This window comes from Streptopelia decaocto (genome assembly GCF_964273445.1).
Source record: "Streptopelia decaocto genome assembly, chromosome: 2".
Classification (NCBI taxonomy): domain Eukaryota; kingdom Metazoa; phylum Chordata; class Aves; order Columbiformes; family Columbidae; genus Streptopelia; species Streptopelia decaocto.
Window position 1 is genome coordinate 80,332,092 of NC_138655.1, and position 15,257 is coordinate 80,347,348.

The following is a 15,257-nucleotide window of genomic DNA, read 5'->3' on the forward strand; positions in this document are numbered from 1 at the left end:
GAGGCTTTTATATTTTCCAGCAGGGTAGGAGTCTTATCCCCTCTCCCTGCTGACAGTAGGGCAGAGCAGTGTAGAAATGGATTCTGATCTCAGAGAGCAAGAACTGAAAAACAATTTTTTAAAATACAATTTTCATTTTCAACTTCCGATCCAATCCCCTCACACAGCTCTCTCCTGCATGTTCCTTCACTTAATATGTTGATGCTGCATAACCAAAATTTGAACGATTGAGTTTGAAGCAAATGTTCAGGTTTTGTTCTACTTCTAGTAAATACAAACTTTACATCAGAAAAACAGTCTATAACCAGAATCCTCCATAACACCTCATGCATTAAAGGTTCTTGGAAATAATACTATAAATAAGTGAAACTCCATGGATATTTTCTTTCTTCTACATGTGAACATTTCTGTTAAAATATCATTTACTGACAATTCACTTCACTTTCTAAAACCCGATGCCAGAAAGTGTTGAACCTAAGTATGTATTTTACTAACAATGCAGCAAAAGTTAAAATAAGTTTCTCTATGTGTTGCAGGAATTGAAGAACAATTTCCTATGCCATAACAATTATTATAATCCCATGAACTTGTAATTTGTAATTTTTCAGTATACTGTCTTAAAGAAAGGAAGGCTGTTAATTTAAATCAAACTAGGGTAAGACAACTTTGAATTCATTATAGATTCTACTCATTAGTATTTATATGTGTCATAACCATTATGAGACATCATCCTTTATAAGACCATTAGAAAAGTGAGAAGCCAGAATCAGGACTGAGGCTGCACTTGTATTCTTCTCTAATTTGGCACAAAATAAGCAGTATGATAGTCATAAGGAAGGGGAAAAAAAAAAAAAAAAAAAAAAAAAAAGCTGCTTCTGACTTTTTTTGTTATTTTTTTGCTAGTTTGTTTTTATATTTTTGTTGTTGGTTGACTGGTTTTGCCTTTCCTGGAAGTAAAACAATCGTTTTCTATAAAAGACAACAATGTGCCCTTTTATGCTTCGTAATTATTTCTTCTGCATTTTAATGCTTTTTTAGCAGTAGTGTCAAGAGTACAGTGAAGAAAGAAGTTCATTTTCTTGTGACATCAGGAAGGCACTAAAGCTACTTCGGTTTCCAATAGCTAATCAATTTCAGCCCTAGAGAATAAAATTCATTACAATGAGGTAGTTTAAAGACTGGTTAGAGAAAAAAAAAAAAATCCAATGTATTAATATAATAAAACTATCACCCTTCCCAGGATTCAACAAAGTATAAGGTTATTTTTGACGAAGCCATGATAGACATCATTCTGGAAAAGGAAGGTGCTTATATTTCTTATCGTTTGACACTACCATCACACATAGAGTGTTGATCAGTACCTGTACCCCATTCACCAGGAGTCTTCTGCTAAGTAGTTCTGAAGAGACCATTTCAGCCCAGAAATGCTAACAACTGAAGTCAAACATAATGAGTGGGAGTACCAAATGACGATAGGACCTCTCGTTAATGTGCAAAACTGTGATTTGCCTCCCGTACCACTGCATGACAAAGTTTGCACGGTAGCAGCAAAAGCAGTGAGTTATCTTTGCAGTATTTCTATCACAGCATATCTTATTTCCCCAAAATTACTCTTACCAGGGTATAGTGTTAATGAAGACTTTCAGTTCCTCATAGGACAGTATCAAACTGGGATCAAGTTAATATGATGGAACTTGTCCATGTCATGCAAATATTTTCACTATTTGATCAGAGTTTCAGAAAGTGTAATGGTCTTAAAACTACACTTGTGCTCTTTTCTGAATCACTAACTTCGCGGAAGCTTGAGAAACAGCAACAACATTATTTTTCTGAAAACCACTCCACTGAAAACAGCACAGATGCAGTCAGAAAGCTAGATGGGGTCACCATCTAGGAACCACCTAGACGAAGGTGGCAGGGTTTCAACAGGCACTACCACAGCCCTGAGGCAGTACTAGCAGCCTGGGGCTGCTCCCAACGCATATATGCAACTTGCCAATTAAAAGCTGTTTTCACCCCTAATCTCCATGGAAGTCTTCAGTGTATGGGTTCAGGAAGAAAAAAAGATAATTTCTAAGTAAGCATGGAGAGATTTAAAATGAATAATATACTAAAATAAAATTATAATTAGAGCATTTAATAGTCATGCTTTCTTTCATATTGTATGGGAAACTTTCAAGACCTGCTTGCACATCAGATAGTATATAAGACATGATTTGACCCTGATCTTTTCAAGCAATAAGATTTTGGTACAGAAGCAGACTACTTGACACAGTGCAATGAAAAGGGTTTAGCTTCCCATAAATGTTCTAACAAGGCAGCAATCACTGTGAATTAATTACAATTTGGGGTGTTTTCCACTGATTTAGAACAAATCTTTTAAAGTAAATAGCTGTTTTTCAAATGTCTCAAAAAATCTTTATCTTTAAAATTGATACATGATAGAGTTTTAATATCTTTTTTTTTTCATGTTGCATATGATGGTCTGCTTTTCATATTTAAATATAATAATAATATTTTATTTTAAAACATAGCATTTTGAAAAGTTTCCATGAAGTGCATTTATATCTACTTGAAGAATAAAAAAAAAAAAAAAAACAACTTAAAAAGAAAAATCCTTTAAAACGGCTCAAATTGCCAACCAAATAATGTCTGAATAAAAGAAACCTCTAATAGCTACATTTGTTACTACAGAGGTTCATTTCCTGAGGTTGAAAAAGTAAAACAGCAGTACAATTACTGACACCAAGCCAGTGCCCTCTGAAGTCTGCTCAGCTCTGGAAAAAGCTGAAATCACTGTGATGAAATTGCAGTAAGGAAATAAGGAGAAAAAACAGTGTTCAGCTCCCTCTCCACTGATAACAATAGAGATCATAATTTATTTGGGGGTTTTAGCTCAAATAATTTATTTTTTAAAAAGATTTCCCTTCATCATTGTTAATTACTGTAACTATTGCTCTAACCATTATTCTGATTAAAAGAATCATTGCTGCCACCAAAATAAAGTGTTGCGTAATTGAGCAATGAACAAATCTCAGCACTGTATCTCTTTTAGCAGCTGGACAGCAAAGTGATACAGTTGCAACTGTGTCTGTCTAATGCTTTATCAATCTCACACACAGCAACGAGCATACTCATAAAATGGAAAGCACTCACAAGTGGATTGGGAAAAATTGTTAAGCAAATCACAGCTCTATAGCTTGTTCTGTAGACCCACAGCATTTGGAGACATATCTGAGCCATTTGGTTGAGGAACCATTACTCCATTGCTCCACAGATCAGCTGTGCAAGTCTTATTTGTAACTATCTTCCCTGGAAACTGTGTGATCTGTCCTTTCTAAGAAAGTTACATTGAATCTTCCTGGGTTTTATTTTCATTATCACTATTTTTATTTTGAATGAACCAGGAACTGTGCAGAAATGAAGGTGAGATGTGATCTCGTCACCCTCAGACTTTCTTGAAAAGCAGTACAGAAGGACCTAAGTGCACTGTGAGCACACTTCTGAGAAAAACAACTTCCTCTGAGATGCTTCTTTGTCCACCATTGTGATGGGAACGTGGGGCAGGACATTGCCTTCACTGGAGCAACAGCTGAGCCCAGCTGGCCTGGCCTGCTTCTGAGGTTGCACACCACTTCCAACCCATTGTTTCCTGAGCTGTGGCCAAATCTTGAAACAAGAAAAAGCCCTTCTGCGCAGTGTCAGTCTTTGTGCATAAAGTGAGATGAGGGAATCACTGAATCACAGAATGGTTGCGTTTGGAAGTGACCTCTGGGGATCACCTCATTCAACGCCACTGTTAAAGCAGGTACACACAGAGCAGGTTGCACAGGAACATGTCCAAGTGTTTTTTCGGTATCTTCAGAGCAGGAGACTCCACAGCCTCTCTGGGCAGCCTGTTACAGTGCTCTGGCACCCTCAAAGTAAAGAAGTTTCTTCTCACATTCAGATTAAACTTCCTATGTTTCATTTTGTTCCTGTTTTCTCTCATCCTGTCATTGGGCACCACTGGCATCATATTCTTGACACTCGGCTGTAAGATATTATAAGCATTGATAAGATTCCTAGAGAAGGGGGTTAAAGTTGCCCATTCTCACAGCAGCCTTTCTCCTCCCACAGTAGGAGGTTCAAGAAGACCCTGAGGGCACATCAACCCAGCCTGGTCCTTCTTCAGAGTCCCACATACCAACATGTTAGTCCAGACCTTAGAGGATCAGCATCTTCGCAAAAAGCCCATACGCTCACAAATGATGCTCATTGTCACTTCCACTGAGATGGATAAAGCCTGGCTAGACAGTGGACCTGGTCACAATATAATGATATGTCAAAGATATCTGAACTGCTACTGCCCTTGCAGAAGCTCTCTAATGTAACTGAGGACTGGCTCCTTTCAGAGTTTCATGATTTGGTGTGTTTTACTAGTACTCTACTTTTTTCTCCATTGGAAGAGAGAGAGATAAAAACAACAGTGCAAAAATAAAGGCCAGTGTGGGTGTGGGAGGTTTTGGGGGGGGAGGGTGGAAATAGGGTAGACAAGGTAAGGACAAGTTTTCTCCTCAATTATTTGAGTAATATGGAAATTTAATATTCTGGCCTCAATAAGTGGTTACAAATTCCTGTTTGAAAAAAAAAAAAAAAAAAGAAAAAGAAAAAAAAAAAGTAATACAAAAAGCAAAATATTTGGAAATATTTTTCCTTCTGATCCCCCTATCTCCAAATGACCTTTCCAGCCTTTGTACACAATGTTGCTGCTTCCCTTTAGCTATGGTTGTCTTAATCCTTTCTAGACAAAACTCTTAGAGGCCATGGACGGTTGAAGTATGGAGGAACCAGTTGAATCTGCATTTGCTCTTTGTATTCCAGAACTACCCTGACAGCTAATCTGTCTGAATCTGCTAGTTATTGTTTCAGAATTACAGTATTAAAGCTAAAGGCACTTGGTAGTTATTTTCAGTGAAATTTTCTAATTTATATTATGATTTAGACACAAATACTGTAGTGGCAATTGTTCAAAGACAATAACTTGCCACTAAGAAATTGTACTTACTGATTGTCTGACATGAAATATTTTTAATCTTAGACTACTAGCACAAGATAACCATAAAAACCTGATGCTTTCATTGTTCTGCAAAAATTGTTTCATCTTACTGAGACAATTACACATATCCAGCAGATTTCAACTCAGTCAAGAGACTAAAAATGCCTAATCACTTTAAGAAAAACTGTTTTGCATATATGATTTCCAGATTTGCATATGATTTCCAGAAAGGCTATAGCATTATGTCATAAAAAGGAATAGCATCAAATATGTATTCATGAAGATTTTTTCTCCTTTTAAATCAGCATTTTAAATCAGCTACCATGTTTGAGACAAACATTCATTTGTTGTTCCAAAGTTTCTCACACTGTATGTCAGTAACTCATTCCACAAATTAAGCCAGTAAAAAATGTCATTGGACCCTATTAAAGCTGAAAACATGTAAATGAAAACTTTAAAGCAGTAATGAATTCAAACTCCACTACCAGAGTGTTAAAGGTTAAATCCAAATGCTCTTAAATTTAGAAGAAGTTGAAATAATATCCGTATGTGTATTTTTGGCATAATATTTTTTTTTTTTTCAAGCTTGGGCAAGTGTACAGACAGCCAGCACAACAGCAGCATGACAGGAGAAAAACAACATTATGGTCCTGAATAGATTTATAACTAGTGGCAGAATACTGAATGCCAGCAGGACAGTGAGGTGAGCCATTTTATATGATGTGGTAACCATATGCTGGCCTTGTTATGTGTGCTGTTTGGAGAGGTGCTGTTACAGGAACTAGTGCACACAGACCTTTACTCTGATGAATGGCTAGATGGCAATTTCACTGCAAAACAACAAAAGGCTGAAGATTACATTTTTTAAATCTAATCCATACAGACTGATCATGACACCATTCTGATAAATGCTTCCCCTCATGTAACAAAATAAAAGACATAGCTTCATACATCTCAGATCTCTTTAACCCTTTAGCAAGTGGAATTCAATCTAGTGTGATTTGGACTTACTATACCTCACTAAACTGTTGGCAGCATCAGGATCTTGTGCCGTTACTGTACCAACAGCAGACCCGATCTCAGCATTTTCATAAACTTCCATGACATAGGAAGGCATAGTGAAGAGTGGAGGTTCATCCACATCGCCAACAATGATCTTCAACATTGTTACATCTTTGAATGGTCCCAAGTGAGAAAATCGGAAATCAAGGTGAGTATTTGCTCCTTCTATATTAAGTGTATATGATTTCTTTTTTTCATAGTTGAGTGGCTGTTGGCAGAAAAAAAAAAAAAAAAAAGATTTATCAATACCATTCTGTGCTTCAGTTTAGTCTGCTAGCAAGCTAACTACATCTTTTGCATTTAACTAAAACCACATTTATTTATGTTACTGGAAAGGGCCAATATTCTGTGATATTCTGGGGGCCACTGCCATACCTTGTAAGTAGAAGGATATACATGAAGCAGAATGGATTCAGGTTTTCTCTATGACAGAATTGTGGGCAAGGTAGCAGTTTTGGAAAAACTCTGAGCAAATTTGCAAATAGCATGAGATTCTTCAGTAATAAAGTCTCAGAATTTTATCAGCTTTTGATTTTTATTGGTAGAGACTGATGTATCCTAATTTAAATTAACTTCATATTTTTAATTAACACGTTTAATAGAAAGTGATAGCAACATTAAAATTCTTTTCAGCATCTCTGAAATACTCAACTGAAAAAAAAAAAAAAAAAGGGAACTCCTTGCAAGAAAACAGTTATCATAACAGACAGGAACTTTAATGTGTAAGGATAGCCTAAACTTGTGCTTGTGTACCTTTCTAATCCTTATATTCTTGACCATTTCCTTTGCAATTCTTCAACACCAACAATGAGGCAACTCTTACTCTTCAGCCTGTCTCATCATCAATTGCTGTGCTGCACATGGATTATGCAGTCATAAATGGGAAGAAAGTCTGCAACAGGGAATATACCTTCTACAGGGCCTAATGTTCCAATAAAGCCCAATGGAAGGCACATCCACAGCTATACCATCCACCAGAAGCATCACTGACACTTCCACATTGCCCTGTTATTTAAATCAGTAGATTCCTACTAGGAATCCGACCTCTCTACTGGGAAGGAAGGTGGATGTCTGACTTGTATATCACACAGCAGGGATTATTTCTTTCTTAGAAGTCCCATTTCTAGCTTCTATTTACACGTCAAAAATTCAGCTGGTTTTGAAACTTTTGTGAACTAGTTTTACTGACTTGATACGTTGATATTTGTTTTAACTCTACAATAGCATGCTATTACAGTGTCTTATGCAAGATATAATGTAAACATGACACACTCAACGCTTAACTCTTCTAGCATCAGATAGTCATGTAGCAAAGGGGACTAAAGTGATATTTAATTTAAAAGTATGAAAGTAATGAAGTTCCATTAACAGATCCAGAATTAAGTAATCTTTTTACTAGAAGCCTTGTTTACAGGGCCACAACTATTTTGAGTTGGTTTCTTCAGCTTTACTAGAGTACTGACTACATTTCGTAGACAGCCCATCAAGAATTTCATGGGAGAAGTTACTTTTTCTATATATTGTCTGTTACTTCTAGTTACTGAAATGACTTTAAAAAATACCATACAGTTTAGATGACTTAAACGTCTCAAGAAACTGATCTCAGAACTCATAATCAATGGCAAAAGATGTATTATTTGTTGTGCTGCAAAACCCCTGTTTACTCCAGTTTATGGTCTGAGTCACTACCTTTTCCTTGATTCTACAGAGAAAAATATATGTACAAATGAAGAACTGTCAGTCTCTTCTGAACTCTTCTGCAATCTTAACATGTGCCCACTTTCCAGGTAGAGTCTGAGCCACTTCTTCAGTTCAGAATTGTACTATACTGACTGTATGGACTGGCTGCAATGATGATAACAAGGCCAATGGGAGAGAAAGCTGACAGAGCTACCACATAATGAGATACTGTTTAAATACAGAAGTATTGAGGAGAATCTCTGCTGTAATTTTGTTTAACTTTTATCAATATCTCTCTGCACTTCCATAAAGTTAGGCAAGTTTCTGGGAAACAAGTCAACCAAGGAGAACATAAAGCATGCACTTATCTGTTTCACAAAAATATGCCGGAGCATGCATGCAGTCCTAGAACAGATTTAAGAGTTTCAGATTGCAATTGTTTAAATATGTTTGTGTGTTGAGCAAAAGCAGTCTTTCTTGATAATAGACATCTTAATACTTACTGGGTTACAAAGTTTTGGTTTCATCCAATTTATAAAGAAAGATAAATAAGTTAATATTACTACACCAAGCAAAACAGATAGTTTGTATGTATACATATATATATATGTACTACCATTAAGTTTCCAACAGTGTGAGGACACAAGCATAACAGTAAAAGAAGTTGCATACCTGTGGATTTTTTTTTTTTTTCCTCGCAATAGAAATTATTATGATACTGTGGCATGGCAGAATTCCGCTATGACCTGTATTGTTCTATGTGGACCTGACAGCCTGTCTGAACAGAAATCAGTACAAGTTCAACCAAGGCTAACCTGGTGTTTCCTACCACCGCGAAGAGTGGAAAAGTAGTACTTAAGGCAAGAAATATGAGGAACTCAATGTGTGATTTGTCAATGCCAGTATATATTTTGTAGATAAAATCTACAGTAAATTTGATGGATGATGTATAAGAAAAATAGTTGGTCAGGATTTATATATGTTATCTATTCCTTTTTCCTCTATGTATTGAAGGAGAATTAATTCATTCTCTTAACACTGCCAGTATGAGAGTTTTAGTTTTTTTTTTTCTGTTCTGCTTTCTCTGTCTCTCTTTCTAAATGTGTAAAGACAAGTTTTAAAGGTATGGAAATTTAACATAGCCTGATAGATCTATTACTATAAAAAAGAGTTAAGTATACTACTCAAATCAAATCAGTTCATAAAGAAATACAAGTTTAATAAATTCTAACTCAGATGTTGTTCATTAATTTATGTTGTATTTCTGTTATGAGCAGGGAAATATTAAATAGTAATTTGCATTGCTCTGCAGCATATATATTCTAAGAATAAACAAGGATTGCCAATTGTAACTATCGTGCCCTTTTGGAAAAATAAGTTTATACTGATAGTGATTGGATTAGGTTGTATAGGAAGATACATTTCTTCCAGAAAACATATGAGGAATAGAACAAAGTCTAAAATCTTGTTTTCTTTCTTTTGGGTAGTTATTAATAACTCAGACAATACAAACATTTGTTTTTGTCCAGAAATACAAAAATAATCCGTGATAAAGGTGATATTTCAACCATAGCGAAAACAGTTTTTGACTTTCGTATTCCTTCTTCTTCTTCCCATAAGGTCTATGAATTAAAGAATTAGACACTGGGGCACAAGAGAAGACGACTTTACTTTGCTGCACTGTAATTCACAGAGTTGAAAAAATACCACTATTTTTAACATTACGCTATCTAAGACAGAAAAGACATATACTGTACTAAGGATTATTATTACCAGGGGTCACAATTAGTAACATTTTTTACAAAATTATTATTTTTCTTGTTCTCTCCTGAGAAGTAAGGAAATTAACAAGCAAAGCATATTCTGTGATATTTTATGTCTTTGAACAATTCACAAGTCACTTGCATCACTTTTCCTTTAAGTTTTGATAAAATATTAAAAAAAAAAAAGAAATCTGGTTGCAATTCGAATCTACAGAAACTATTTTACTAGGCTTCTGCTTAAATACTGTAAATGTGTTAAAATTGACTTTTATCTTACATTCAAAGAACAAATTGGGCCTCCATTTACAGCCTGTCTAATGCTGTACAAAGAAATTTGCTCATAGACTCATTTATTATTTCAGGTAATCTGAGCTTTAAACTTATTTTGCCAGTAGGAGGTTTTTTCCTAATCTATATTTAATATAATTTATTAATCATACCATTCATGTTAAAAGACCTAAGGTATTCTAATTCAGCAAGAGTTTGAATGTAAAAATGATAATTGAAAAAAAAAATTACAAAGGAAATATTTAAACTATCTAATAAGATTCACAATACGACTCATTTAATTCCAACAACCAAACAAAAATAACTTCAGTGGTATAAAAAACCACAGAATTTACCTTTATGTGGCTGAAAGAGGTGAGTATTACACAATCTTTATAAAAGACACTGAATTAAAGCTTTTTAAGATACTGAGAGAGATGCAAACTCTTTTAAAATTATTACAAATTATAAAATGTTTCCTGCATTTACAAAGCCTATTTAAGATGTTAAATAAAATATACATAAATAAATTTCTTCTCAGATGTAAAAAAAAGTTCTTTGTTATATTTTTTATTTATTCTCTTCTCCCACATTTTATCTGTTTTTTGTTCCTCCAACTCTTAATCAGACCCAGAATATATATTACAAAATATGAATACAGATACACTTTTAATTTTTGGGCTGCATGGATATAATTGATATAATTGATGCCTACAAGCCTGAGTAACAAGAATGCACATGAGAATTGCTAGTTGATGTCTGTGAGTCTCGGTGAAAACTGAAATAAATAAATTATTTCCCTTTGTTGGAAAGGGTGTTTTATTTATTTGTTTGTTTGTTTTTAATATTGCTTAAACACGGTAACCCATCTCTCTTTTGAGGTCCCTTCCAATCCCTGACATTCTGTGTGATTCTGTGTAAATTTAAATCTAGCTATAAAATACTAGCAGAAGTTGGCAGACACTTCAGGAAACATTCACTATGAACTCAGTTCAGAGGACCTAATATGGAGATTAAATTATCTATGGAATTAGATTTGTGCATAGAATTGAGTTAAGAAAGAAATTAAATTACAAGAAAATTTTATAATCAATAGTTCGATATATAATTAAAAGCTTAAATATAGGAAAATCATATAAATATAGGAAATTCATATAAATTATAGCTGTGTGATAGTTTGACCAGTTACAATTTGAGTCTTTACAAGCAAGTTAGTATTTACAGTACACAGTGCACAATACTTGACCCTTTAGATGCCAGCTGGCAAAAAAGTAAAAGAATAACAGCCTATGAAAACTGAGTTACACATTCATTGGCATGGATGAACTTTCAATGCCATAATTCATAAAGTCCAGGAACAACAGTACAACTTTCTGCCAAAATTTATTTCTTCCAAAGAAATGCAAAACCATCATTCAGAAACATTAAACTATCTTAATAAAAAATTCACTAAGTTTATTACAAATATTAGATATGACCATTCAAAAAGCACAGAAGATTTAAATAATTTTTTTCTTGATTTTTGCTTCTCTCTGATGTGGCCCCCAGTGAAAATGACTTTGACACCCCTAGTTTAAATAGTAAAATGTTTCATCATCGTATCTTTTTATTCAGTGTTCGTCACTATATTTTAATTACATAGACAGGGAACTTTCAAAGTCCATTACTTACCTTCTTCAAAGAAAGAATTCCTTCCCTTGTGTCTTTGTCAGTAGATATAGAGAACACCCCAGAGCCATCACCATTTATAATTGTGTACTTCATGTCTGCATTTGAACCAGTGTCTGCATCATTTGCTTTGATTTTGCCAACTGCTGAGCCAACTTGAGCTGATTCAGGAACATATAGTTGGTAATGTTCTGAAGGGGAAAGAAACAAAAACAAAACCACAATAGCTTGAACATTTTCTAGCCACACTAAATTAGAGAACTATTAGGTGCTTAATACACTTCTGAGTAAACAGAAGAGAATTTCATATGAAAAACAGAAAAATAAACCTATTGAACTTATTTAGATACTTGAAAGCATTCAAAAGGAAATGGTATTTTCACAGATTCACAGAATCACAGAATGTTAGGGATTGGAAGGGACCTCGAAAGATCATCTAGTCCAATCCCCCTGCCAGAGCAGGAACACTTAGATGAGGCTACACAGGAAGGCGTCCAGGTGGGTTTTGAATGTCTCCAGAGTAGAAGACTCCACAACCCCCCTGGGTAGCCTGTTCCAGTGTTCTGTTACCCTCACTGAGAAGAAGTTTCTTCTCAAATTTAAGTGGAACCTCTTGTGTTTAGTTTGAAACCATTGCCCCTTGTCTCATCATTGGTTGTCACCAAGAAGAGCCTGGCTCCATCCCTGTGACACTCACCCTTTATATATTTGTAAACATTAATAAGGTCACCCCTCAGTCTCCTCTTCTCCAAACTAAAGAAACCCAGCTCCCTCAGCCTTTCCTCATAAAGGAGATGTTCCACTTCCTTAATCATCTTTGTTGCCCTGCGTTAGACTCTCCTCAGCAGTTCCCTGTCCTTCTTGAACTGAAGGGCCCAGAACTGGACACAATATTACAGATGTGGTCTCACCACGGCAGAGTAGAGAGGAAAGAGAACCTCTCTCGACCTACTAACCACCCCACTTCTAATACACCCCAGGATGCCATTGGCCTTCTTGGCCACAAGGGCACAGTGCTGGCTCATGGTCATCCTGCTGTCCACCAGGACCCCCAGATCCCTTTCCCCTACGCTGCTCTCTAACAGGTCATTCCCCAAGTTATACTGGAACCTGGGGTTGTTCCTGCCCAGATGCAATACTCTACACTTTCCCTTGTTATATTTCAGTATTTCATTAAATTTTTCCCTGTTCAACTCTCCAGCCTATCCAGGTCTCTCTGGATGACAGCACAGCCCTCTGGCATGTCAGGCACTCCTCTCAGCTTGGTGTCATCAGCAAACTTGCTGACAGTGCACCCGGTTCCCTCATCCAAGTCACTGATTAATATATTTAATAATACAGGTCCCAGTACCAAGCCTTGAAGGACTGCACTAGATACAGGTCTCCAACTAGACTCCACCTCATTGATCATGACTCTCCAGCTTCTTTCCTTCAGACAGTTCACAGTCCATCTTATTACCCGATCGTCCAGACCGCACTCCCTCAGTTTAGCTGTAAGGATGCTGTGGGAGACTTTTTCAAATGCTTTACTGAAGTCAAGGTAGACCACATCCACTGCACTGCCATCAGCTATCCACCTCATTACGTCCTCATAAAAGGCAATGAGGTTGGTCAAGCACAATTTCCCCTTGGTGAAGCCATGTTGACTGCCCCTAATGACCCTCTTATCCTTGATATGCGTTGAGATGGCACCAAGGATAAGTGGTTCCATCACTTTCCCAGGGATGGACGTGAGGCTGACCGGTCTATAGTTAGCTGGGTCCTCCTTCTTGCCCTGGAGTGACATTTGCTTGAAGACCAGAGTGACATTTCCTTTCCTCCAGTCCTCAGGTACCTCTTCCATTTCCCAAGACTTGGCAAAGATGATGGAGAGTGATCCAACAATGACCTCAGCCAGCTCCCTCAGCACCTGCGGGTACGTCCCATTTGGACCCATGGATTTATGGATGTCCAGATTGCCTAATTGCTCGCTAACCCAGTCCTCATCAACTAAGGCAGACTCCTCCATTGTCCTGACTTCCTCTAGGGCCTCAGGGGTATGGGACTCCTCAGGACAGACTCCAGCAGAGTAGACAAAGAAGGTGTTTAGTAACTCTGCCTTCTTTGTATCATCTGTGACCAAGGCACCCATCTCATTCATCAGTGAGCCTACATTGCCTCTGGTGTTATTTTTATCTGCCATGTATTTGAAAAAGCTCTTTCTGTTGTCCTTGACCCCTCTCACCAGGTTTAATTCTAAGGAGGCCTTAGCTTTCCTAGTTGCCTCCCTACACCCTCTGACAACAGCCTTGTATTCTTCTCAAGTGGCCAGTCCCTCCTTCCATGATCTGTAAACTCTCCTCTTCCACTTGATCTTACCCAGCAGTTCCCTGTTTAACCACACAGGTCTCCTGGCTCCCTTCCTTGACTTCCTACATGTCGGGATGCTCTGATCTTGAGCTTGGTAGAAGCAGTCCGTGAACACTAACCAACTGTCTTGGGCCCCTTTACCTCCAAGCAGACTTGCCCATGGGATTTCCCCTAGAAATTGTTTGAAATGGCCCAAGTTTGCCCTGCTGAAGTCCAGGGTTGCAATTCTGCTTGCTATTCTGTTCCTGCCACACAAGATCCTGAACTCCACCATTTCAGGGTCACTGCAACCAAGGCAGCCCTCAACCTTTACTGCTTCAACCAGACATTCCTTGTTAGTGAGGATGACATTCAGCAGTGGACCTCTCCTAGTCGGCTCCTCCACCATTTGCATGAGAAATTTATCATCAAGGCACTGGGGGAACCTCCTAGACTGGGGCTGACTGGTTGAGTAGTCCTTCCAACAAACATCAGGGAAGTTAAAATCCCCCACCACAACCAGGGCCTGTGATTGTAAGGCTGCTCCCAGCTGTGCACTCTCAACTCGCTCCTCATCTGTGTCTGGACAGTACTCAATACATTGTAGTTGCTCTCTCACGTAAAGAGCAACTCCACCACCACGCCTGACTGACCTGTCTTTCCTGAAAAGGACATAGCCATCCATGACCACATACCAGTCATGTGAGCTGTCTCACCATGTCTCTGTCACTGACACCAGATCATAATCTCCTGCCCAAACACAGGTTTCTAACTCCTCCTGCTTACTCCCCATGCTGCACACATTGGTGTACAGGCATTTCAGAGAGCGAGCTGAGCACACTGATTTCACCCTAGGGGTATGGGAGGTCTCCTGGTCTTCATCAACTCTAGAGTGTTGCCCCACTGATGCAAGCCCAGCCACAACCCCATCCCCCTTCAAGTCTAGTTTAAAGCTCTCATTTTACTTGGGATGTCTTCATTCCCTATTCAAAATCCAAATTACCTAATGCAGGATTTTGTTTTTCACAGTTATTTTTGCTATTCATCACATAACACAGAAATTAACTCTGAAGTTTACTTCACACCAGTATTTTTAAAAGTTTATTCTCCATAGACAAAATATATTTGTCTTCATCAACTTACCATCACATGAGTAGTCAAATGAGTACTTTTGAACTAGAGAATCTTTGTAGGTTATATTTGTAACTTTTTTTTTTTTTTTCCTGACATCCAATCAGTTTGGCAACATTGCCTCAACATTTTGCAACATCCAACCAACTCAATTTTTTCTACAGAAAAATATAATAGATCTTAATGTTTTACCATTGATATTTTGTAGAGGTTTTGCTGCAGCATAAAACACTTTTCACAAAAATTTTACTTGGTATCCACGGTAAAGGAAAATGAACATAGTGGGTACATAAAAGTATTACACAATTGTGCACATAAAA

The 15,257-nt window shown here is 37.1% G+C and overlaps 1 protein-coding gene across 2 annotated transcripts in view; it reads right to left on the reverse strand.

Moving 5' to 3' along the window:
* The window catches only part of CDH18 (cadherin 18), a gene marked incomplete at both ends in the record, with an annotated part of 163,039 nt that overhangs the window by 39,940 nt on the left and 107,842 nt on the right, over positions 1 to 15,257 (reverse strand). For both annotated transcript variants that reach the window (XM_082044497.1, XM_082044496.1), the window contains 2 exons: positions 6,055 to 6,308; positions 11,482 to 11,669. In XM_082044497.1, the coding sequence (XP_081900623.1) occupies positions 6,055 to 6,308; positions 11,482 to 11,669 (442 nt within the window). The remainder of the gene's footprint in view (positions 1 to 6,054; positions 6,309 to 11,481; positions 11,670 to 15,257) is intronic.